The sequence below is a fragment of the Chelon labrosus genome (assembly GCF_963514085.1).
Source record: "Chelon labrosus genome assembly, chromosome: 13".
Lineage (NCBI taxonomy): Eukaryota > Metazoa > Chordata > Actinopteri > Mugiliformes > Mugilidae > Chelon > Chelon labrosus.
In genome coordinates this window covers 15,589,293-15,612,988 of record NC_140346.1, presented here as the reverse complement: position 1 = coordinate 15,612,988, position 23,696 = coordinate 15,589,293, and the positions used below count along the sequence as shown (strand labels likewise).

General features: G+C 43.3%; 1 protein-coding gene across 2 annotated transcripts; it reads right to left on the bottom strand.

Moving 5' to 3' along the window:
• Positions 1 to 1,586: 1,586 nt before the first annotated feature.
• On the bottom strand, positions 1,587 to 23,295 carry mettl16 (methyltransferase 16, N6-methyladenosine). 2 transcript variants are annotated; one of them, XM_084559024.1, is made up of 10 exons: positions 23,086 to 23,295; positions 22,694 to 22,831; positions 13,530 to 13,717; positions 12,674 to 12,814; positions 11,450 to 11,565; positions 11,128 to 11,270; positions 8,242 to 8,311; positions 6,777 to 6,866; positions 3,189 to 3,362; positions 1,587 to 2,411 (listed from the first exon to the last, which is right to left on the bottom strand). In XM_084559024.1, exons 2-10 carry the CDS (start codon positions 22,819 to 22,821, stop codon positions 1,821 to 1,823), a joined length of 1,641 nt encoding a protein of 546 aa, XP_084415150.1. In that variant the 5' UTR covers positions 22,822 to 22,831; positions 23,086 to 23,295; the 3' UTR covers positions 1,587 to 1,820. The 2 variants fall into 2 exon arrangements, with proteins under 2 accessions (XP_084415150.1, XP_084415151.1); XM_084559025.1 differs by having other exon boundaries at positions 23,182 to 23,278.
• Positions 23,296 to 23,696: the final 401 nt, after the last annotated feature.

Sequence of the window (23,696 nt, the reverse complement as noted above, 5' to 3'; positions counted from 1 at the left end):
CTCCGTCATGTGTCGCTTAGCAACCAGTTTAGATCAACTAGGCAACAGCGTTCGTTGTCAAAGATGGCGTTTACTAACTATAAATAACGATATGAAGGCTCCTGGATGTTATTTAAACTAAATCTCTATTCATGTCACTTGTTACATCCCATTAATGTTTTGTTTACCAGCCACTTAGTTCGATGAACCACAAAGGGAAGTACGTTGCAGTTAATTTCCAGCAAACAAATTTCCCCAGGAAAACACCATGAATATATCTTAATTATTCTTGATCAGCATAGTAAACCGTAAAAGGAAGTAAAAGTACTCATGTGGAAACAGAAACAACACTTTTATGAAGCAGCTGGCCAATTTTCTGTCTAATAATACAGATTATGTAAATATTTTTTATTATTAACCTGACTGCAAGGAAGGTATTAAGTTACTTAATAAATACAATGAAGTAAACATTACAACTTTAAAGTGTTGTCAGCTACAATATTGCTTATGTGTAATTTTGTTTGTTATGCCTTTGAATAATGACAATAACCAGAAGGATTTCGGTCAGCTTGAGCCTCAAGTAAATATACACGTGTTCTTATATTTTCAATGCATATAGGGCAACTATATAAGCGTATTACTGCAACATTACAAGTTATTATAAATGACCTAATATTCTAAACCACACAGGTCTACCTGGAGGAGCAATACAAACATAGACATCCAGTATAGTATACTACCAAAAAACATTGTTAGTATGTTACTTTCAGTGACTTCATGGGATATAATACATTGTTTTTGTCTAACAAACAGTCCAAAGACTGACAAAAACTGCAGGATGCGTTCTGCTTAACCATCTGTCCCTCATTTAAATAACTAACTAATCATATTACCAAATATTGATTAATTAATTTACTGTTATTAAATTGGCCAAAAGTTACAGCAGTGGCCAGAATAATTTATAAGTCTTCATAGTTTGTCTATAGTTAATTTCCTCATCCTACGTCAGCAACAGAGCAGCATTTCTAAGCATGAAGAAATACATAATCTACTTATGACCTTTTAAAATTAAAAGTGCACATTATAATAGCAGCCAAATAAAACAGCAGCAGAACAAACGTGTCTGTCTTAACATTTCTCTACTTTCCCCAGCTCTCACATGACTCTCACACACTGCTGGAGTCAAAGTCCGGCCATGACTGAACGACATGTAGTACGAGCAGGAACTGTTTCTGCTTATGACAGCGGTGCACGTACGCACACATGACCTTGGACATTTAGGCCTGTTTTCCTGTTATTCACCCGGCTCCGTTGAGGACCAGAGTAATAATAGCTTGATACAATTCCAAAGGCTCTCCAGGCACAGGAAAGACTGAGGGGCTCCAGGAACTTCCTAAATTGCCGACACAACTAAACATGCAGACGTTTATGACAAATCGGGATCAACTGTCCTTCCAAAATACAACGTTTAATAAAACCGCAATTAAAGACTTTAATCTTAGTACAGTAAATCATGACTGGAACAGATGAAGCACTCCCCTCTTGTGGTCATTTAAAGCTACTGCATTATCAACAACATGTAAAGGATGAACTTTGAATGAGAGAAATGTTATAAAAATTACATTTATTCCAAATGTTTTCACAACTTTGAGAATATAATGCTAATTTACAATACTTAATACCTGAAAAGGTAAAGTAACAAGAAAATCAGATGATTTGAATATCTGGTTTTAACCTCCAGTAGTTTTTCAACAAACAAATTTTTTCAAAAGCTTTTGACTACTGTCAGAAATTAAACGTCTGTGACAGGCATTCAGTAATCATCCTGTCTCTCTGATCATTTAGGACTTTGCGACAGACTTTAAAAGTGTGTTTTTCAGGTAAGTGCACAGCTGGTTCATCAGGTCTTTGTTCTGACCCTCGACCCAGTGCATCTCAACCAATACATCGCTCTCCTCCAGCATCACATTCAGCAGACACTTAAACAGGAAGTGTTCGAGTGTGCCAGGGCTCAGGGGTCGCTTGGAGGGCGATTCACTTGCTGCATCAGTTGTTTCCTTGGGCTCTGTTTCCTGTCCTGTTTCTGTGCAGGCAGACGACTCCATGTCCACGTCTTCTAACACCTCTTCTTGTTCTCCAGCTGTGGTCTGCGTTTCTTCTTTTCCCAACTCGTTTGAGGGCGTACTTTTGTTCTCGGTGTTCTCATCCTGGCTGCTGCTGTTTGGAGGGGAGGTGGGTGGTGGTGTACCAGGAGCAGTTGTGGACACAGTGGTTTGAGAACTGGCTCCAGCGCAGTGAGGAGCCCTGGGAAGCTCTCGCAACTGACGCTTATGTTCTCGTCTCTTCTGTCGTCCGTGGATCCAGGTGTTCTCCACAGCTGTCAGGAAGAGGCTCTGCTCCTGCTTTCTACAGGGAACGCGTTTGTGCAGCACCTGCAGAGTTAAACACAAGTTCAATAATTTTGATTGGCTGCAGTTCACTGCACAACATATGTGTGGAGAACACTCACATAAATTTGGCACATGTCTTTGACTTTCCGGTCACTTAAACCAAACTGGTAACTAAAAGTATGTTCATAGCGCTGCTGTACAAGTTATTCTGGTGATTTCATTCAATCCTAGTATTCTTTCAGCATTACATCAGTCATCCAAACTTTCATTTAGTTGTTAATCAGAGCAGTGAGGTTGTGGCACAAGGTCAGAAAAGCTCAAAGCTCAGATCAAATGCTCCACAAAGATACAAGAAGAATACACAAACACCAGTAAAGTTTTAAGTACTGAAAACTTCCATTACAACACAAAGTAAACTGTTTACTTACTTACACAGTGCAAGAATTTGTCAAGGGGTGCACTTACCAGAAATGATGATATCAACATTTGACTGGCTAACCGAGCTAACACTAGTGGTTGTGCTCATTTGACCCAATAAACCCACTGTTTCTATACAACAGAAGTGATAAAAATAAACACCATGCAGACGTTTAACTGAACATTTGGTGTTCACAGTTCCAACCGCAACGTCTGCAGCTTCACTGCTCGTCATTTTCACGAGTTTACAAATAGGTTTCCCATTGCACTACGCTGCTCTCAGCATTTTGACCATTATGAGTAAACATCTGGGTACAGTGCACCGCATGTTGATGCCAATGCACTCAAAACAGTAGTTGAAAGTACACAGACACTACTAATGATTAAGAGTGTAAATCTCACCCGCAGGTCAGTGAGTGTCTTCTCCAGCAGAGCAGTGACGCTGTCCACAGCGCTGCAGCCAGTGCTGCAGAAAGCCGAGGCCTTGGCCTTGAGCTCCTTCAGCCCCGGCTCTGGAAGTGTGAACGACAGGGGTTTACGTGCCTTCTCCAGTTTACGCTTCTTACTGGGGGGAGACTGAGACAAAACAAAGAGAAGGTGACGTCATTTAAAAATATGAACTTAAAAGGTATATTTCACAGCAAACAGAGCGGTAGGAGGTCATCAAAACCACAGATATGTGATGCAGTGCCATAAGATATTTTCATAACAGGCACATGATAAAACTGGAAATATTTAGACAAATGAAATAGAAAAAAATGCAAATAACAATAGAAGAGAATTTGGCCCAAACCAATGTAAACAGTAAGACATCCTGCAGATTAGATACCTCTGGAATATTTCCAGCTGTTTTGTTCTTCACCACCTCTTATTTACACTCTGTGTATTTCTTTCCTACACCATATTCACTTGGACGTCATAAAGTTAGGCTCACTATTTAGTTTTATTTATCTGGTCTGTTCTGTGCAGCGTTCTACTGCTCTTCTGTGTTTTTATGTATGAGGAGCGTGACTGACATGAAAACAGCTGGTCCACAGCCAGTGTTTGGTTTATGTCTACATTTTCAGACGTCTACATCAGCGACTAGGAATGACTTGAGTGGTAGGACAAGTCTAAAAATGTCCAGACTGAAGCTACCAGCAGAGGGCAGTGTTTACTCAGTACTAAATACAATTATTTTGGCAAATTAACATATTTGAGGGGCGTGGTGGTTAGCACTAATCTACTGGACAACTGGGGCCTTCCTGTGTGGAGTTTTCATGTTCTCCCTGTGTCTGCGTGGATTCTCTCCAGGTTCTCCGACACACCATACAAACACATGCTCGTTAGGTTAACTGGTGATTCTAAGTTGTCCGTAGGTGTGCATGTGAGTGTGAATGGTTGTCTGTCTCTCTGTGTTAGCCCTGCTGGTGACCTGTCCAGGGTGCACCCCGCCTCTCGCCCAAAGACAGCTGGGATAGGCTGCAGCCCCACGACCCTACAGAGGACATATTTTGATTATAGTTCCACAGTTAATAAGAAACTCTTATGATCATAACCTGAAAAACAAACCTGACTCCTGAAGACTGCACCTCCTGTATTAACCCTTATTTCCACCACAGCTAGAGTCCTAATGTTTTCTATCCTACTCTTCTCTCTTTGATTAGAAAGTTCAAGTCTTAGCTTAGGTTTCCTCTAAAATTAAAAGGTGCAAAAAAAAAATAAAAATATATCACTGGCATCAATAAAAGCACATGCTTTACAGTAAGGACAAACCTGTGGATGAAGGCTGTTTGTTAAGAACCACAAGAGGGCGCTCACGCCATGCAAGCTCCACCTGAAGCTGCACTAAATCAAACTGTTTACTTCTAATCCTCTCTAATGTCACGCTGTAATGGCGGTGGAGGTCATTAACCGTGCATGTCTGAATACAGTGGCTCTGCAGCGACTCTGACTGCTACTACACGTCCACTGCAGATGATCATGTGAACGCTGCACTCATTAGTCACTGCGGGCTGAGGGAGAGTGGGGAGACCGTGGGGGTCTGCTGCAGCAAGAAGCAGCAGCGTACGGTGACGGAGCAGACAGCATGGCCGACTGACCTACAAACGGCAAAGGAAGGAGCAGACTGTGACCTTCACTCTCCTGCATTGATCTGGAGTTTCAATTACTCTCTTAGTTTAGTAAACTTAAAGACTAAGAGAAAAAAGCAAAGGAAGTCTTCACTCACAATTACTGTTTTGTTTTTTTTACAGCCTTGATCGTTACTGAATTTTAGTTAAAACTGTAGACACTTATTTAGTAGAGATGGACACTTTTAATTAAGGGGTTGACAATGTACCCTGCCTTATCTGGCTGCTTGTTAGAGCTCCTTTTATTCCTTATTGTTCGTCCCAGACGTCTCTCCCCCTCTCTCCACCGCGCTCTGAGAGCCCTGCAGCTCATTGTTCAAGGAAGGGAAATCAATAAAATCCATCAAGGCAAACCTGTCTGATTGTACCGAGCATCCTTGACACAGATTCTCTCACTAATACATGGTTCATATAAACACACGCACAGATTTGAAGACAAAGAACATGAAACCCACACATGCAGCAGTTTTTTATCACACACACACTCACACACACCTCTTTACTGAATCACATCCTCTTCCACTCTATTATTAATCCCACTTACCCACTCTCACCTCACGGCTCGCTCTCTCTCCCACTCGCACACTATGGTTGGATGACAACCTCACAATAAAAGCCTGGCACAATTTTGAAAACTACACAGGGTAAAAAAAAAATAAAACTCTCGAGTCCAACAAGAGCTGTTCTCTCCCGTTATAATGTTGTTCAATTATCTATCTTGACCTCCTGAATCCATGAACACTGACATAGACACAACTGAAGAAACAAAATGCTGCCAATTTCTCCTTCAGGCACACATTATAAATCATATTCTGATCTTCTCCCACCCCCCTTTTTCTTTCTGTCAAGTCCCAAAACCACTGCACGGACTCTGGACCTCCCTGAACCCTCCTCCTGCCAGAGGCCTGTATGAGCAACAAGCAGCCTCGGGGCTCAGATCAACCCTGGCAATCCTTTTATTCTGTCTGCCTGAGCTGTACGTGCATCCGCCTCTTTTGTCTGCATTTGCCGAGTCTTCTCCTGCATCTTTTCCCTCTTGGTAATAACTATAAATAACAGGAGCTGCTGTTATTCCACGTTTAGAGACGGGCTCTGTGGCGACCTGGAACCTGACCAGACTCGTTTTCTGGCCAGGAGAAAGAGAAAATGCAGCGATAATGGGGTGTTTCTAGGCTGACGTGGTAATAAGTAGGTCATAGTCGCATGTCACATATGTTATACTCTACATGTAACATTAATGGGCACATACATGTGCACTGTATATACCAGATGAAGGTAGAAACATGCATGCAGGCAGAATTACGTAGTCGACCATGCACAGAATCACACATGCAGAAACTTCTGTCATATTACCACACACACAGAAACACACAAGCTCGAGGGGTCGGCCTGGCGTGAATGAAGGCAGATAAACATGGTGGAGGAGGTGGGCAGTAGAAGTAAATGTAGGCCAATTATTCTGCTCAACTGCTTTAGTGCTGAAAAGGCCAAAACAGAGAAGACTTAACAAACATCATCCATCAGTCTCTCAGCACTGCTGCATCGTTTTTACCCCTCTCTCTTTCTCTGACACTTCCTGTTTCATCTATTCATCTCCAACCCCTCTCTCCCTGTCCGGGCAAGTCAGCGGCACAGTGTGCGCACACGGTCCTGCCCTGGCAACTGTTGCCTGGCTACGGCATGTTAGAAAAATCACATAAGCATCTCCCCGGAGGAAGGAGTGAGTGCACATAATGGAATGGGGCAGGAGGGAAAGGGGATCCAGCGCGGAGCGAGACGGAGTCGGTGCATTATTGAGGAGCCAAGTTAGAGCTGAATGACCAGCGCTGATGCAGATATGTGGAGCTAATGATGCACACAAACACTTCTAGAAACTTACAGGAACAATCACATCGTCATAGAAACTCCAGGCCAGCGCCCATCGCATGGTCCTTCCTTGGCAGAACTCGGTGTGGGTCACTTTAGGTACCTGAAGAGAAAGAAAGCAGAATGACTGAACGCTCCAGTAACCAGGACGGAGACGTGCCGACCACAACACTAAATATATAAAGAGATTACAGCAACAGACCATAGGAAGTAAAATGTCTGGTTCCCTTCTTCTAACAGTTATTACACTATGCTTTTATCTTTAAGAGTATCTTTTCCATATATTGGAGGATGTGTGGGTTTTGTTTGGCCCCTTTATGCCTTTCTCTTATAGTAGTGGTGGAAAGAGACAGAAAGTAATGGCATGAGAGATGACAGGCAGTAAAGGGTGCAGGCTGACTGATATTTTTAGTTATTAAAACTAATGACATTTTAAAAGTTTCATCTGAAGCTTCTTCCTAAAAAGCAGAGACTGAAATCACTGATAATGTGATGCACAAACGGGTCACGCTCAGCCTTCAGGTTCGGACGACGACTATCTGACTCTACACAGACACATTTAGTGACATTTAGTGACTTTTAGCGCTCTAATTGTGGGTGTTAAAATAACAAGTCAGGATCTATGTTGTGAAAAACCCCCAAAACACATTTGGCGTGAAAATCATTGTGCTAACAGAGCGCTTTAACTGTTGGTCAGTACCGCCTCAGTAAATAAGAGAAAGAAGGACACTTAGACAAAGGTCAGAGGTCAAACAGCTCTGAGTCCGTCACATTTGCTAAATCAAATACCACAAAGAGAAACGGGGGGACACACTGGAGAGAAGTAGCAGGAGTAACGGGTGATAAAAGCATTAGCATATTAACTAGAGAGGGTTTCTTTTTACACACACACTTTAAAATGAGGCGTCAGTATCCTCCCTGGATGTTAGCCAAGGCTGCACTCACTCTGATGAGCAGCGACGGCAGCCTCAAACCTCTGGAGGAGGTCTGAGGAGTGGCAGGTGCAGAGAGGAGCGGTCTCGGTCTCTCTCTCTGTCTCTCTGTCTCTCTGTCTCTCTTTCTCTCTTTCTCTCTGTCTCTCTGTCTCTCTGTCTCTGTCCGTACTTGTGAGGGAAGAGACTGGCAAAGGACCAGAGGCCTGCAGCAGTCAGGAGTCATGTGCTAGGCTATTAGTTAGGCTAATGACGCTAATGCATGTTAGCTCCAGAGCACCGTGTGACTCAGTCATGCACCGCTAACAGAAATCGGCTCATTCACGGTGGGTCTGCTTATCTTAGCACATCAGAACGATCAGATCTGCTCCCGTCAGAGCTGATCACCTCCTTCTAACATCAACACAAAGAGGAGTGTTAGTCTGAGATGGGAGGCAAATATTGTTTTAACAAGTCAGCTCTAAAACCTGCATGAGCTAACTGAGATCTAAAGCTGTAACTCTCGTCGATTGTTTGTCTTTGTTCTAGGTCTCACTGGCCACTCACCCCTTGCTTCCTCAGCTCCTCTTTCAGCGGTGTCAGGCTGCACTTCTTCCCCAACATGCAGCTGTACCACCTGCAGAAACAAGAACCAACATCAGACGTGTGTGACTCCGAGTCAGAGATCAAACAAGCAGAGGTGGGCTTCGGGGACCAACACAAAAGGCAAAGCAAAAACATGAGAGACAGAAAAACATCCGGATGTGCACGGTCCCCCCAACGGAGGAAAAGCTGTTTTGAAGTCGCCCCTGTGGCCGAGGCCTGATCAATAATCTCTGCTGTGCAATAAAGACATGAGGTTGGTGCAGATCAATGAGCGGTAGGGTCCGGCCGGGGGAAGACGGAGGGAAGATAAACACATCAGGGAGTCGGGCTGGAAGGACGGCCGGTCAATTCCACCGACTCTGTCAGGGAGTGTGTTAGTTTCAAAGCCAATCAACTGGTGTCTATTTATCACCAGTGTTTCAAGGCTGTTGTGATGGAATAAAGACAAAACCTAAGCAAGTTAAATGTCTAAACAAGAACTGCTGAAATAGAAACTGAACTACTCAAAATGTTGATACTGTCATGTGGCTTTTTTGACCTGATCTTTGCCTCTCAGGCTGCAGACTCTTGATGGAGGTAGTTGAACCTGGACAAAAATGTATGAATTGATTAATCAATTAAGAAAATGAATGTGTCAGCTTCAGCTCTTGCTGCTATTCTCCAGAACTGTCAATTCATAATTTCATAATTATTGAGCATAAGGTTTCTCAAGAAAACTTAACATGATTTCAAATTATTTTTCAGGATTTTATGTTTAAGTTTTGATATGCAGTAGTGGAGAGAGACGAGGAATAATGGGGTGAGAGAATAGAAATGACAGGCAGTAAAAGGACAAAGGCCGGGCTCAAACCTGCACCACTCCAACGAGGAAAAGAAAAATATGGAGTGCCAATCAACCAGGTGAGTTATTTGCGTGTTCCTGAATTTGTCCGATTGTGACACGCCTCCAAGTTTCCTGTGTCTGGACCAAAAAACTGGACTTGAACACACCACAAAGACTACAGCTAATAATCAGCTGGCACATACAGTACGTGAGTGAAAGGAAATAACTCATCGTACCAGGAGGTGGAAGTAGTCTGCATGCATTGTTAAAAAAGAGGAAAGAACTATCAGCTGGGAGGCTAGGGAACTAGGTACTGTCATACAAAATATGAAAATATTTATATAACTGAATGTTCAGACTGGATAAAGACGAAGATGTAAAATGAGACAATCTTCAGTGTGTGCCCTCTAAACTTTGTTGTTTTTAGTTTCCATCCATCAAGATGTATGTTGCCTGAGAGGACAAGAGCAGGTCAAAGAAGCCACATGAGAGCATCCACACTTTGATCAGTCACTGCCATTTCTCTTCTGGTGCACTGGTTCACTAAGCTGAACAGCCAATTAGAGCGATCTCTTTCATCGGCGCAGATTCAACATGCTGAAACAGAAATCCGCCTAGAGACAACGGGGCGGGACCCGGCGCAAAAAAAACTGGACGCTCACCGATAAACAGCCTTTAAATGTTTAAACAACAGCTCAGAACGTCTACAGTTTTATATAAACCTGTCAAACCTCTAATCATAGAAAGGCACAAAGCTGCTCGATTACATTACAAACTGTTTAACCAGTGACTGGCATTAGGAAAGGGCACAGGCGTGTAATGAGGTGAGGGGTGTGTGAGGATACCCGGAGGGTGAAGGAGGGGCAGCAGCATGTCAGCCTCAGCTGACATAATGAAATATTGAGCAGCTCTAATATTCACAGATGTTCACCACTTTTCAACACAGCAGGGAGGAACACCCAGAAGAGATCCCCGAATTCTCCACCAGCCTCCACCTGCAGCTTATTCAAGAATCCCAGAGAGTGCAGCTGCAGCAGCATCCATATTCAATCCTCCTCTCTTCATGTTTCTGAGGGGTGTGATTACAGTCTTATTACCAGAGGTGGTAATTTTCATATCAATTGCTCCATGAATTAGGAGTGTTACCTCGTTTCTAGCTGCAGTTTGGCGCATTTGGCTGCTATCGTTGCCCTTGTGTGACAGTGATTACCCTTTGGTGGAAAGAGGAGCAGGGCGGGGAGGTGGGGTGTCTCAACGGACCAATCAGAAAGAACTGGCGGTGTTTCCATGGACACCTGGTGGCTCTGGTGTCCCAGCATGCTTTAGGGAGTGACAGTCGGTTCCGGTTGGTTTGGCCGGAGCCTCAAACTTGTTAGACTGGGTGAGCTGTGACTTTCCCTCCTAACGTAACACGGGAGCAGGCAGGTGTTAACATCAGCCGCTCTCAGGACGCTCGTCTCTCCACCGGAGCATTATGCAAACACACACACACACGCACACCGCTGCATAAAACACACACACTAAACTCCCAGCAGGAGGCCGCGCAGGTGTGGCAACTCTAATCAGTTTTAATAGCACCACTCTGCAGCTCCCTCCACCCGGGTCTCACTCGGCTACCCCGGTGACAGGCCTGGTAACGGGGGGAGGGTGAAGTGACGGCCGCCAGAGACTCCCCCACCCATTTATCCACCCACCCAAACACAGCTGTTCCCCTGTGGGCTCCCGGATGCAGCACAGAGCGAGCGTGTGCCACAATCATTAAAGCAACTGTGGGTGACAGCTCCATCAATGTGCAGCCACCCATCTGCCCATTTCACCCTCTCGGTGTCTCCCCTTCACCGCTACCCTCTGCAGACATTTAAACTCTCAAAGCCTCTCCACAACCAGCAGCACTCGTTCCTGTACATCCATCTGCCTATTTAAATATGGAGCTGTGAGGTCCTCAAGTTTGTCGGCTTACATTTACATCCACACAAAATGTGTTCTGCAGCTACAGAAAATGTCCTGTTTCCCTTTCCCCTCACCGCAGGCGTTTCTTTAACTGCAGACTATCGTGAATGATCCTCTTGACGAACTCCAGCTCTCCACCCTCTGCCATGATCTCCGTCACCCCGCCCGTGTTCACTGAACTGGGAGGAGGTCGCCGTGAGTTCCTGGAGTTTACCCCCTGGAGAGAGCGACAAGACAGACAGAGATTAAGATAAAATCCTATTAGAGGCTTGTTACTATGGTGTAAACAAACAAGTGCAGCCTTTGCTCTCTTTGAGTCAAATAGCTCGCCTTCCTTTAGGGTTTTACATGTTCAGACATGACCCCAGAAAAACATTAACAGTGTTAAACGTTCACCTTTGCTTCCAGCTGGTTGGCAAAAAACGGAGGGTTGCACATGCAGAAGTCGTACACTATTTCTGTCTCTTCTTTCAAGGCGTCCATCAGTAAAGTCTTCTGAGGGACTTTGACAACTGGGGAGAGTAAAAAAACACAGAGGTGAGACGGGGGATTTGTTAGCTGGATGTTTTATGTCACGTGTTTGGAAACACATTGAAATTAGTAATTGACAATCCAAACTGAGCCTCCTAGATTAGACTGTGTGATTCAGAGATGAAGTCAGGTTTGGAGCTTTGCTGACAAAAAACAATCTTAGTCCCAACACCCAGCCGCATACAGAACTTTTAAGATATGCTTTACACGATGGCGAGTGGAACTGAAATGCAGATTAACAGTTACTTTCACTGAAATCACTACAGCACAGAACATGAAGAAGACGTCTGAGCTGATGGTTTGCAGGAGGCTGAGCAAGGAAGGACTTTAAGTTTTTGTAACGGGGAAATACATTTTGGACCAATCACAGCTGTTAGAATCTGCGTCGCCGCAATGCAAAGTCACATTTCTGGGGAGGGGCACGTCAGGTTATGGTTTAGGGTGCCATAGCTACGGCACACAAGTGACTATAAAGTTAGCTTTATCCATTTAAACGTTGGGTGGTGAAATAAAAACATGACTGGGCAACGAAAAGCTTAAGGAACAGCTTAAAGTCTAAAGGAAAAATGCGTCACTTTCCTTGTTCAAATGATTCATATTCTTAGTTCAGCCCATTTTCTCGTTTTGCTGCTACAGTTGTACTTCAGTCAGATATGACAAGACGCTTATGTTGGCTAATGCTAATATTATAGAGCCTTTATTTGTGCTTCAACCGTTTCTCTTCACCGAGCTGCAACCAGAAAATAAAAGTAAAGCCAGAAACTGCAGTTCCCATTGACTTCCATTCAAAAATAACTTGTCATTGTCAATTATATCAGGCTAGTTATGAATAAGTAAGGGCTAGGCTACTTCGGGTAACAGGTGGGTGTCATCACAGGCCACTAACTTTACCAGCTCCACCTCTTTCAACATGTTTGAGTTAGCAAGAGGGAGATGGAGTAAGGTAACGCCAACATGGAGACGGTCAGAGACAGAGCTTCAAACCCCCTCTACAGACTCTCTCTTTGAGACGCACCAGGAGACACAGGAAACAAATAATACGCAGTAGTCTGTTTGGTTTAAATGGTTCCTCAGAATGACGACACAAACCTTTCACCAGGTCAGACAGTTTGTTCTGCTCCACGTTCTTCGTAGCGTAGTCGAAGCAGATGTCGTCCACCTCTGTGGCGAGGAAGTACCAGCCGTTCATCGTGGCTCCCAACAACGGGTAGATGCAAGACGCCCCGGTGCCTGAGGAAACACAGTGATGTATGTTTCGGGACGATGATTGATTATGTTGTCACTGAACAATATGGAAATGTGCTGCAGTGTTTTTTAGAGGACAGATGTCTAATAAGGTGACGGGATGTGTTTCTGAAGAATTATCCTGGACTTAGTGGTTGTAATGGAGGATAAGTGTCAGCCGTTATTAAATCCTTCACATCTAACAAGATCCAAAGCTGCATAATTCAGACAGAGAGGCCGTCCGTTAGCGAAGGGAACACCCAGCGGTGATTCATCAGACAGACGACAGCTTCAGTCTGCTAACAGAGAGGGTCAGGGTCACCAGTCAGAGACCTCAGGGTCTACAGAGGACATGTTTTCTCTCAACAAAATGGAAACCAGTAGTGTCACGTGGATGGGGATTTGGCTGATAAATAGTGGGAACACTGGGAATGACTGGGCTCATGTGCTGGAAGCAAAGACTGACATTTCATGTGCTGCGCTGAGCCGCAGGCAGCAACGTCGAGAATAAACAAGAGCAGCTGAATTAGCATAAGATCCACTAGACACCTAATTCTGCAGCTCTAACATCTGCGTGCACACTTCTGTGTGTAAAAGATGGAGCTGAATGAAGTCTGATATGGGAATTAAGAAAATATACTGCAGGCTGGATTTTAAAATGTTAACAAAACATAAATCTAGTAGATATTAATTTATATAGATATAGATATAGATTTGGTACCGATGTCGATGCCCCTGCGTGGTTGCTTCTGGCCATCGATGAGGTCCTCCACCCAGTGGATGTAGTTGAGGCGCAGAGGGACGGTGGGAATGAGGCGCTCCAGAGGGATCTCAATGGTCAAACCGAAGTCCTCCTTCAGCAGGGTGCAGGTCAGAGCTCGCACCGCCTCGGGCTCTTTGAAATTCACACTAGGGGGAAAAAACAAAGTGAAAATCTTCATTTTCAAAACTGATCCAAATCTGCGTTATCCAACCTAAACCTTATCTGATTAAAATAAAAAATCAGGTTCATTAGAACACGAGTCTTATTTTATATGTTTTGACAAAAGAGAATTTACCAAAATCACTGATAACACCTGCCAACAAAGCAGCATTACAACATCGTCTGCCATTTTTCGGATGATTCAGCGTCTTCAAGCAGAGTGCGTCAGTCAGAGAGAGTGATCTGATTGGCTGTTTAGCTAAGCAAACCAGAGCACAAGAAAAGAAACAGATGTAATGAACGTAAACAAACTGCCACATTAATAAACTACAGACCAGCTTTACATGATGATTCAGGAGAGGTCAGCTCTGTACGACTTTTAGTAGCTGTTCCTAGCCTCCCAACTAAGAGTAGCTCCACCAATTTCCTCTTTTTGAAAGACGAGTCCTGACTACTGCCACCAGCTGGTATGAGGAGGTACTGATGTGTCAGCAGGAAGTTGGCGGTTGTCTTTGTGATGTGTTCAGGTGCAGCTTTTTGGTCCAGACATGGGCAACGTCGACCTTTCCGGGGACCTTTACTCAAGTTTAGCAAGATTACGAGTCCAGCTCCAATGTGTGTAATAATCAGCATGTACCTCAGGTCAAAACTGTATTAGATATCACTTTTTTTAGGTACTAACTGAAGTGTAAACACACAAATATGTCAAGGACCAGAAGCTGGTGATGAATGTATATAATGTAACCTAGTCCAGCATTTAAGTTAAGATTTTAGATCATTTCATATTGTTAACTTCTAATTAATTAGGTTTAATTACTCAAATATGACATTATATAAAACACACCATATCCAGACGTTAAGATTAAAGTTCCTAAGAGTCAGTCTGGGTAATAAGTTTTACTAATCGCTTTCGTTTTATGCAAATAACCTTGGCTAAAGCTAATCATGAAGGATTTACAGACATCTGATGTTCCCAGCTCTCAGCCTAATACTACGCAGATTTTAATAAATGGGGAGGCTGACCAAAGCTACATAAACAAAACCAAGGTTATATGAAACCAGAATATCTGTTTAAAGGATGGTTTTAATTTAGTGCTTAGTGCTGAGTCTCTTGTTTTAGCACGAGACGGCAATTTACCAAACTGCTCTTAATACAACACTTCATTAACCTCCTGCTCCTCCAGACGGCTGCAGCTCTCAGCACCGAACCCTATTACTCCACATTAAACACACACACACACAACACACACAGAGATGAGGGACAATGGGGAGATAAGCAGCCCATCAAATCACAATCCGCTGCTGATGACAATGAATTTCACATTTCCAACACAACTCAGACCTCCCACTTTTTATTCCCAATTCTCGGCCCCGCTCTCCCGTCGTTTCCTCTCGACATGTTTAATGATTTCAGCTGTCACACTAGCAGGAACGAGCGCGGCACACAAAACGAGTGGGCGAGTTAGGTATAATTAAAGCTTTGCAGAACGCTTTCGCACCTTGGCAGATGTAATTAGACACATCCCAGTGATGTGAGCGTCTGGCGCTTCACGAGTTTGGTGAAGAAAAACATCCAGTGCTGGTGGAGACGGAGCCAGAGCTCTGAGAGCCAGAGCACGGCTTTCTTTTCACAAAACAATCAACATCTGAAATGTTTGCTCTTTTGGTATTTTAGTATTCAGCGCATCACAACAAATACAAGTGAATCCCAGTCTCCTTCAAATTTTTTCCACAGTATTTCAGGTCAGTGTGATGACCAGAAACTTAATGTGTTCAGACTCAAAACAACATGTCAATATGTCGTCACATCTGTGGAGCAGCACGGTGGTGTGCTGGCACTGGGTTCCCTGTGTCTGTGTCGGTTCTCTCCGGGTACTCCAGCTTCCTCCCACCGTCCAAAGACATGCTCGTTAGGTTCATTGGTGATTCTAAATTGCCTGTAGGTGTGAGTGTGAATGGTTGTCTGTCTCTCTGTGTTGGCCCTGCGATAGACTGGCGACCTGTCCAGGGTGTACCCCGCCTCTGGCCCAATGACAGCTGGGATAGGCTCCAGCAGACCCCCAAGACCCTCCAGACAGAAAACGAATGAATGAAATACTATTGCGCTGAATGAAAATGGCGCTGTAGACGCATTGCCTCCATGTGTTTTGTCAATGCCTGGAACACATATAAGTCTATGTAACTCACACACATTTAAATTATATCAAGGTAACAAGTAGGTAACCTCACAGGTTGTATGCATCTGCCTGTCTCAGCTCCACTCATACTCTACCACTTTACTCAGTTTTGAATTAGCCAGTATTTTCAGGCTCTACCAAAATGGCGACGGCCCGAGCCACCACTCTGAGATTCAAGACAGCACAACCGGAAACATATGAATGACGTCACAGACATCAGGCATATTGTCCATGAGCTGAGGCATCGACACATGGTTGGGGATTTTTTTATTTCCTGTCACTTCTATACTACAATAGTCGAGGCACAAAATGTCTACTAAATATTTCTTAATTAAAGCAGCTGAATCCTCAAAGTCTAGCACAAAACGGCCGACAAACCCGCCTCAGTCCTGAGAGGATTCTGCTCTGTATCTTCATTCAGGAGTGAAAGCAAAGACAAACGACCTCAGATGAGAAGCCATTTACCTGTCCCGTCCTACATCAATCTTACCCAGTGTCTCTTCACCTAATGAACACAGAAGGTTAATGGTTTCAACAGCTGCTGGCCTCTCACAGAAAACTAACACCTAGCTCCTCTGAGCATCGACGACGTGATTAAAAAAAAAAGAAAAAACAACCAACCGGTGAAGAAATTAGCATTTTAAAACCTGGCCCGAGCTTTGGGGAGGAATCAGGCTAATGAGGGAGAACCGATGCATCAGCACATCACTCAGGCTTCCCCAAAATGAAAGCCGGCCTCTGTCATCTGTCCGGCTCTCAGATATTCTGCCCTCTTTCATTTCTCCTCAGAGGCATCATTAGATAAGGATCAATATTCAGAGAGGGAGGCAGCTCAGGCCGGCCCCTCTCTATTTTTAGCCCGGGCGAGTGTGTGTGATGCAGACCGATCGCTCCCATCAGCGCCGCGCGTCTCCATGGCAACCCCACCAACTGAACAGACGAGGAGAGCACGCAAATCCGGCCACGCTGGAGCAATGGCTGACGGCAGAAGGAGCGTGAGCGTACCCGCGATTTACGCCTGTGCCGCCCCACGCAGGTTCACCGCTGCGTGCTGACGCCATTCACCGATGGGATACAGCATGGGACAAACCTGAGAGGAGAAGTTGTGATGAGATAAGGTGGAAAATGAAAGCGGAAAATCAAACTGGATGAGAAATTGGTGGTGGTGGTGGTGCTGGGGGGGCTGATTCAAATGCTGAGAGGCATAAAAAGTTCTCGTTTCAGACGGATGAAGAGGACGAGCTCATTAAAGTGGAGGGGAGTTAACTGCTGAGACAGACACTCGCTCTCTCCACCGCCACGCTACATGATCAGCATGAAAGCACACACACACACACGCCCAAAAACACACTAACACACACTCAGTCTCCGTCCACAGAGGGGTGACCTTCAAGGTACATCTGCTCCACTCCCGAGGAAAATATTTTGTGCTGATTAGCGGCGAACTTCCCTCTCGTCAGGTGATTTTCACAGAGTCCTCACAAGTGCAGCAATGAGAGCAACACTTCAAACTCAGCAGGAATTTAAAGAGAAACTGCTCCTGAATATTTCAGAGCTCATTTACCTGCTGTCATGCAGATATGTTGATGCTGAAGAGACACATGATAAGATCCTAAAACAAAACAGCAGTCTGGCTCAAATGATTATTTTTATATTGATTACAATTTGCATTTTGATTATTTAGGTTCGGGCGGCACAGGGGTGAAGTGGTTAGCACTGATGCCTCAGAGCAAAAAGGTCCCGGGTTCGAATCCATAAGCCGACTGGTTCTTTCTGTGTGAAGTTTGTATGTTCTCCCTGTGTCTGCGTGGGTTCTCTCCAGGTACTCCAGCTTCCTCCCACCATCCAAAGACATTCTCGTTAGGTTAATTGGTGATTCTAAATTGGCCGTAGGTGTGAGTGTGAATGGTTGTCTGTGTCTCTGTGTTAGCCCTGCGATAGACTGGAGATCTGTCCAGGGTGTACCCCGCCTCTCGCCTGATGACAGCTGGGATAGGCTCCAGCACCCCACAACCCTTCACAGGAACAAGTGGTTACAGAAGATGAATGAATGAGTCTAACCTTGCTGGAATAGAAGCTCAAAGCCAAAATAAACAATGAACTGATTTTGTTTAAAGGACACTCACCATCATCCAAGTGGGTTTTTCAGTTCTAATACAAATTGTGACACCTCCCAGGTTAATCTGGACTGACTGCAAATATCTTGGTTGTTAACAGACACTAGCTATGCGAGTTTCAGGTACATAAACTCCTCTCCAGTCATTTAGAGCCATTTCTGCTGCCGTTTTCTGTCCATCACTTCTTGTCAAGTTCAACGTCGCTATTCTCGTCTAATCATCCATTAGCCCATATTCTCCAAGCCATCGTTCTAGTAGTCCAGAGGGTTTCAACCAAATCTTTTCCACCACCACCGCCACCACCAGCGTCTAGACTCCTTGGGGCTCAGTGGGACTCTGCTCCACAATGTCACGTATTCTCATCAGAGTCTAACCACTAAAATATTTAGTCACTTCAATGAATTTCACTCTTCACCTCAAAATGAATGTCTCTTTACTGAAATGATTTGGAGGATGATGATGGTTCCACCTGGATAATAAAGGCAGCAGACAGAAGAGAGGTTTGCTCCTTAACAGACTTAATATAATAATAAAATGTGATGCCTACAGTGCTGGGTTTTCCGTCTCAGCTTCCTCATAAGATAGTAAAATACTGAGCAGAGATCAACACAGAGTCATATTTATCAGTTTAAAAGTCTTAATTCTCCGTTCAGGTGTCCACTACTACCGGTGTGATTAATAATAAATGTTAGCTGGTGTGAAAATTGAACATTTTCAAATTAAACGTCACCCAGACTCCCACTAATCTGATCAGATTCTACATCCACCCAAATTCTAACAAACATTCAGACTACTCTGGGGTTTATCTACTTTTCTCTTCACCACATTTCTGCCGCTCCGCTCTGAGCTGCTATCAGGCCTCTCCACCGACGATCCCTAAATGAGAGGAGGCATATCTCCCCCGAGGATTGAGCGAGTGTCTCCCCAAGATTACTCTCATCCCCCCAAACTCGCTGCTTAAATACTTAAAAAAAAACCCAAGTAGATGAAGTCATTGAGGAGTACAAAACCGCTCTAATCCCTCCGCTGATGGAGTGACGGGCTGATGGGGAAGAAGGGCCAAGTTTCTGCAGACGGCTAACCAGAGCTGGTACCACACACAATGGTTTGACTCCCGTTTACAGTCGCTGTCTGATCAATGCTGCTGTAATGACAGATTTAACCTCTGTCAATAGTGAGGATGGAATAAAATGTTGTTAGCTGCCAGCAAAATAAATAATATTTAAATTATAGGACACATTTGGGCACAGAATTACAAAGATAATGGTGTAAACCAGTGTTGGTCAGGTTCATCTGTTCTGAAATAGATTCTGGTTTCACTCCAACTTCGGATTTTGTGGAGGGGGGTCTGGGGGAAGGCGGCTTTGGGGAGGGCAGAGAAGGAGAGACGATGATTTTGGGAGCAATAGGAAAAACACAACGAAAGCACAACGTTGTTTGAGACGTGCAAAACTATTTTAGATTCATTATGATCATTTATATTTGTCACAACGACTCACTTTGTGTCTATTAAGCATCGAGGAATTCAACAACCATTAACTCCATTAAGTTTAGCTGGTTCTGTTCTGCTACCTCCAGTAAATATAACGTCATATGTTCACCCAACGTGGGACAAACCTGATCATAAAGGGTATTTTGTGCATTTTTGACAAACGGAAAAGATCAGATCATTGGTTACTAGCGGTTATCAGACACTTATATTTTTCTACGTAACATATATTAAAATTTCCTCCTAATCAGTTGGAGGAGGCGTTTTTATTCAGATTGTCAGTAAAAGAACGGTGTCCATGTAAACAGAAACATTTCCTTTTTGATTTTCAGATGTTATGGTGGCAGTACCCGCAAAAGAACAACGTAGGGACAGCGAGTCATATCAAGTTGTTTATATTAAAACCTACATTAACATATAATGAAAGGAACTGTGAGTTACAGGTTTGGAGCGGCTCACATTTTCCTGTTGTCAACTAAAAATTCACAAATAACAACATGTTGTCTCGTTCTCTAACTGTCTAAATTAAAATATCCATGCCGAGCGTCGAACCCAAACACCGCCAGCCTATTGTTAGTCGTCCGTCTGCCCGTCAGTCAGTCAGTCAGGGAAGCACAGACTGATAATTAACACCTGTCACAGACGGGCATCCCGTCAGGTTTTTACAGCGTGCCCACACATGTACGTAAGATGATTGACTGGCCACCTCACAACCACAAAGGACCAGCCCACACCAATATGTTCAGACACACACACACAGATGTTGGGACTCATTTACATAAGACAGACAATAACGAGTGCTACCTGTTCCACACAAACAAAGGAGTCCAACAATAACTGTCAAGTCTTACATCCACTCATAGTGAGTTTTTGTTTTGGTGGAAAAAATAAAAAATAGATGTGACATGATGACACATCGTCCTAAGATGAACGCAGAATGGCATCTCAGTTGTGTTTGTCACCAAAATAAAGTCACCATCTGAAAAAAATCTGAACGAGATCATTCGATGCAAACATTTCGTATCAAGAAGTAAATTATTTTCATGGAGATCCAGTTCAATAGACACTGTATAATAAACCTGATACAATAGATTAAATCCGCTCTGTATGAAAAGGTCTCTCAAATTATAATTATTCTGATTAACAGAGAAAAATCAATATAGCACCGTCATTATAACTGCAGTTAAATACAGAGTGTGACTAAAACTGGAATTAATAACCTAATTAATAATCATTAGTTTTAATAGTGAGGCCCTGAAGGTGGCACATCTGGATGAGATGTAGCCTTTATTAATAAATAATAATTAGTTATATCTGTGCTTTATCTGCTGTAACACTGTCATGTTTATCATCCGTGACTGACCTGTCAAGACTCCACCAGACCTCTGAAGATGTGCTGTGGTATCTGACACTAAGACATGTTAACAAAATCAAACACACCTGAAAATCATGCATCCACCCATTAAACATCAGTGCTTACAAAGACAGGTGCAGGACAGTTAGAGGTGACCAACTGAGGACACAGGACAAACTCTGGAGACAGTTCCCAGAGCCACATCTGCACAAGCACAGCAAACAAAGAGAGATGGAGGCCGCTTCATGTTTGTTTCAGGAATCATGAGCTCGCACTGTTTGACGTCAACACCACTAATCCCACCTGACGTATTCCTCCTTTGTTCTTCTGCCTTTCTCTGGACTATTTCACCGAGCAGGACGCACACAAACTCACACCTGATTGTGTCCAGTTTGACTCCAACACAGATTGGAAGTTCGATTTAAACTGCCAATCATTCGTACTCATACAGTGAAGTCTCACTGATGCAGAAAGACAGGATAGAACAAAAAAAAGTATCTTTTGATGTCTGGCCATTAATCATTTGTCCAGCTTTGTTTCTCCTTCTGTAGCCAGAAGCTGAGTGAGCAGTAAACATCTGACCGAGTCAGCCGGGACTCGAGCGCTGCTGAATGTGTTCCTCGGGGCTCAACTAAAGTGAGGCTGGTGAAAATTAATGCAGCGTATGATCAAAAGTATGCGGACATCTGACCATTATATCCCTATGGGAGTGCTGACCATTTGTTTTTACAGCCATGTGAATCAATACGCACATCAATACTGGTCACGTGGAGTTAAATGTGTAACTCCACTATAACTGAGTGCATGACCACAGAAACACTACACACTACAAATACTTAAACAACACTACAAATGACAATGGAAGTGTTTCCAAGGGAAAAGGGTTGAAAAGGCTCAGAAAGCATTATAAAATATTATTAATGCCAAAATAATTGTGCATTTCATTGTGATAACTGTGATAATTTACAGATATCTGTAAATAATCATTTTAAATGTTCTTTTGATAATTGTTTTTAGCATCGGCCTATCGCTGCTATTGTGAGTCAGTGAAACTAAATTTCATTCAAATGTACACTGCTGGTGTACAGCTTTGTCTAAGCAATGATAAGCAGAGGGCATTTAAAGAAATCATGCAATCAGGATGTTTTAAATAATTAATAAAATTAATTTCCCCTTTGTGTCTCATGGGAATATCTTCTCTCTGCATTTAACCCATCCACTCATCCACTCCGAGCACGAGGCTGCCACCTGTACAGCATCCACAGAGCAGTTTGGGGGTTAGGAGCTTGCTCAAGCCACCGCAGCCATGGACATGGGAGGGATGGGACCCTGTGACCTCTCTGGCTCAAAGCTGCTTCACCAAACATCAACAACTTTCCAAGTCATGTCAGAGTTTGAACAACAAACATGCCGCAGTCAAGTTCATGACTTTGCAGAGTTTCCTGGAAACATTTCTGTTGACATTTGCGATTCCTGCAGAGCATTTCTGCATTTGCTACAGCTTTGAGTATTGGGTTCCTGTATTCGGATGTGCGATGGATATTTGCAGTGCATGTGTTGTCAAATTAATGAAGAAGTTTTCTTAATTTCCAGCATGTTGTGCTCTCAGCCACCATAATAAGGGCCAAAACATAACACAAAGTCCCTGTGACTCCCAGCTTCTCCTTGTTCCTTCATGGCAAGGTAACAAAACAACATCAAAGCTTTGATGCCAACAATGTTAAATTAAATCTGGAACATATGAACAGGGACACAGTAGCAGTGTGATCCTGCTCTCCCCCTCCTTTAAATGATGACACAGGTGATGCTCAGTGTCATCTACTTACACGGGTTTTCCAGCGAGGCTGGTGTGCACGTGCTGCTGGAAGTCCGGGTATTTGGAGGCCAGGTAAGCGAAGTCAGGTGGTTTGTCTTTGTAGCGGTTCCGAGGGTGCATGGACTTATTCAGAGACATGGTCACAGCCCTGGGTCAGGGAAGAAGATTTAATTAAGTACTGACCAGGAACAACAAGCTGATGTAACAGAAACAGACACTAGCTTTTAAACAATTGACAAATATTAAACTTATTATTCGTTTGAAACTTATTATGCCACAAAGTCTCATAAATCCCTGCACTTTATGTTAACTTCAAACCGGAGTACGAACTAACGGAAACGAGGAGCTAGTTGGAAGCTAACTCTAAATGCTAATATGTATCCAGTATTTACACCTGCTTACCTTTACAGCAGGTTTATCTTATAGTTGTTAAAATGTTCCTACAGGCGCTGACTTTTATGCTCAACAACAGCAGAGAAAAACCCCAACACAACTCACGTTGTCCAAACGTTTTTCCACTTTCTGCAACTCTCTTCCTGGATCTCCGCGACGTCACACTTCCACGTCGCCTGCGTCTTGACGTCATTACCACGGTTCCTATGACAACTCGTGAAGTAGTTAGCAAAATGCGTCAATTAATTTTTAGTTTTTAACATTATTTAACGTACTTAACGCTGCGTATGGATGTGGATGTAAATAGTGGGAAAATTTAAAATGTAAAAATGATTTTTAAAAAATGTTAAAAGCAATATTTATGAATGTTAAATAATTTTCCACATGTAAATAGAAGTAAAACTAAAAAATTAAAATGCATTCGATCAATTTTCATTTATATTTTAGTGTAAAATCTGAATGTAATTATTATTTTTACATAATTATATATATAATTATGTAAAAATTAATTATTCACTTTTTATAAAATACCCATGTTTATGGTTTTTCTTCAGGACTTGACACTTTTGCTAAACTCGTTAAATTTCAAAAAATATATAGATTTTTGTTAAAATGTATAA

What these genes read in the sequence shown, in the direction of transcription:
- mettl16 (XM_084559024.1), bottom strand. Translation starts at nt 22,821, where the DNA reads ATGTCTCTGAATAAGTCCATGCACCCTCGGAACCGCTACAAAGACAAA. An exon ending in ACGCAGGGGCATCGACATCG is followed by an intron (nt 12,815 to 13,529) that starts GTACCAAATCTA and finishes GTGTTTCCTCAG; the next exon opens with GCACCGGGGCGTCTTGCATC. An exon ending in AGGAGCTGAGGAAGCAAGGG is followed by an intron (nt 6,867 to 8,241) that starts GTGAGTGGCCAG and finishes CTTTCTCTTCAG; the next exon opens with GTACCTAAAGTGACCCACAC.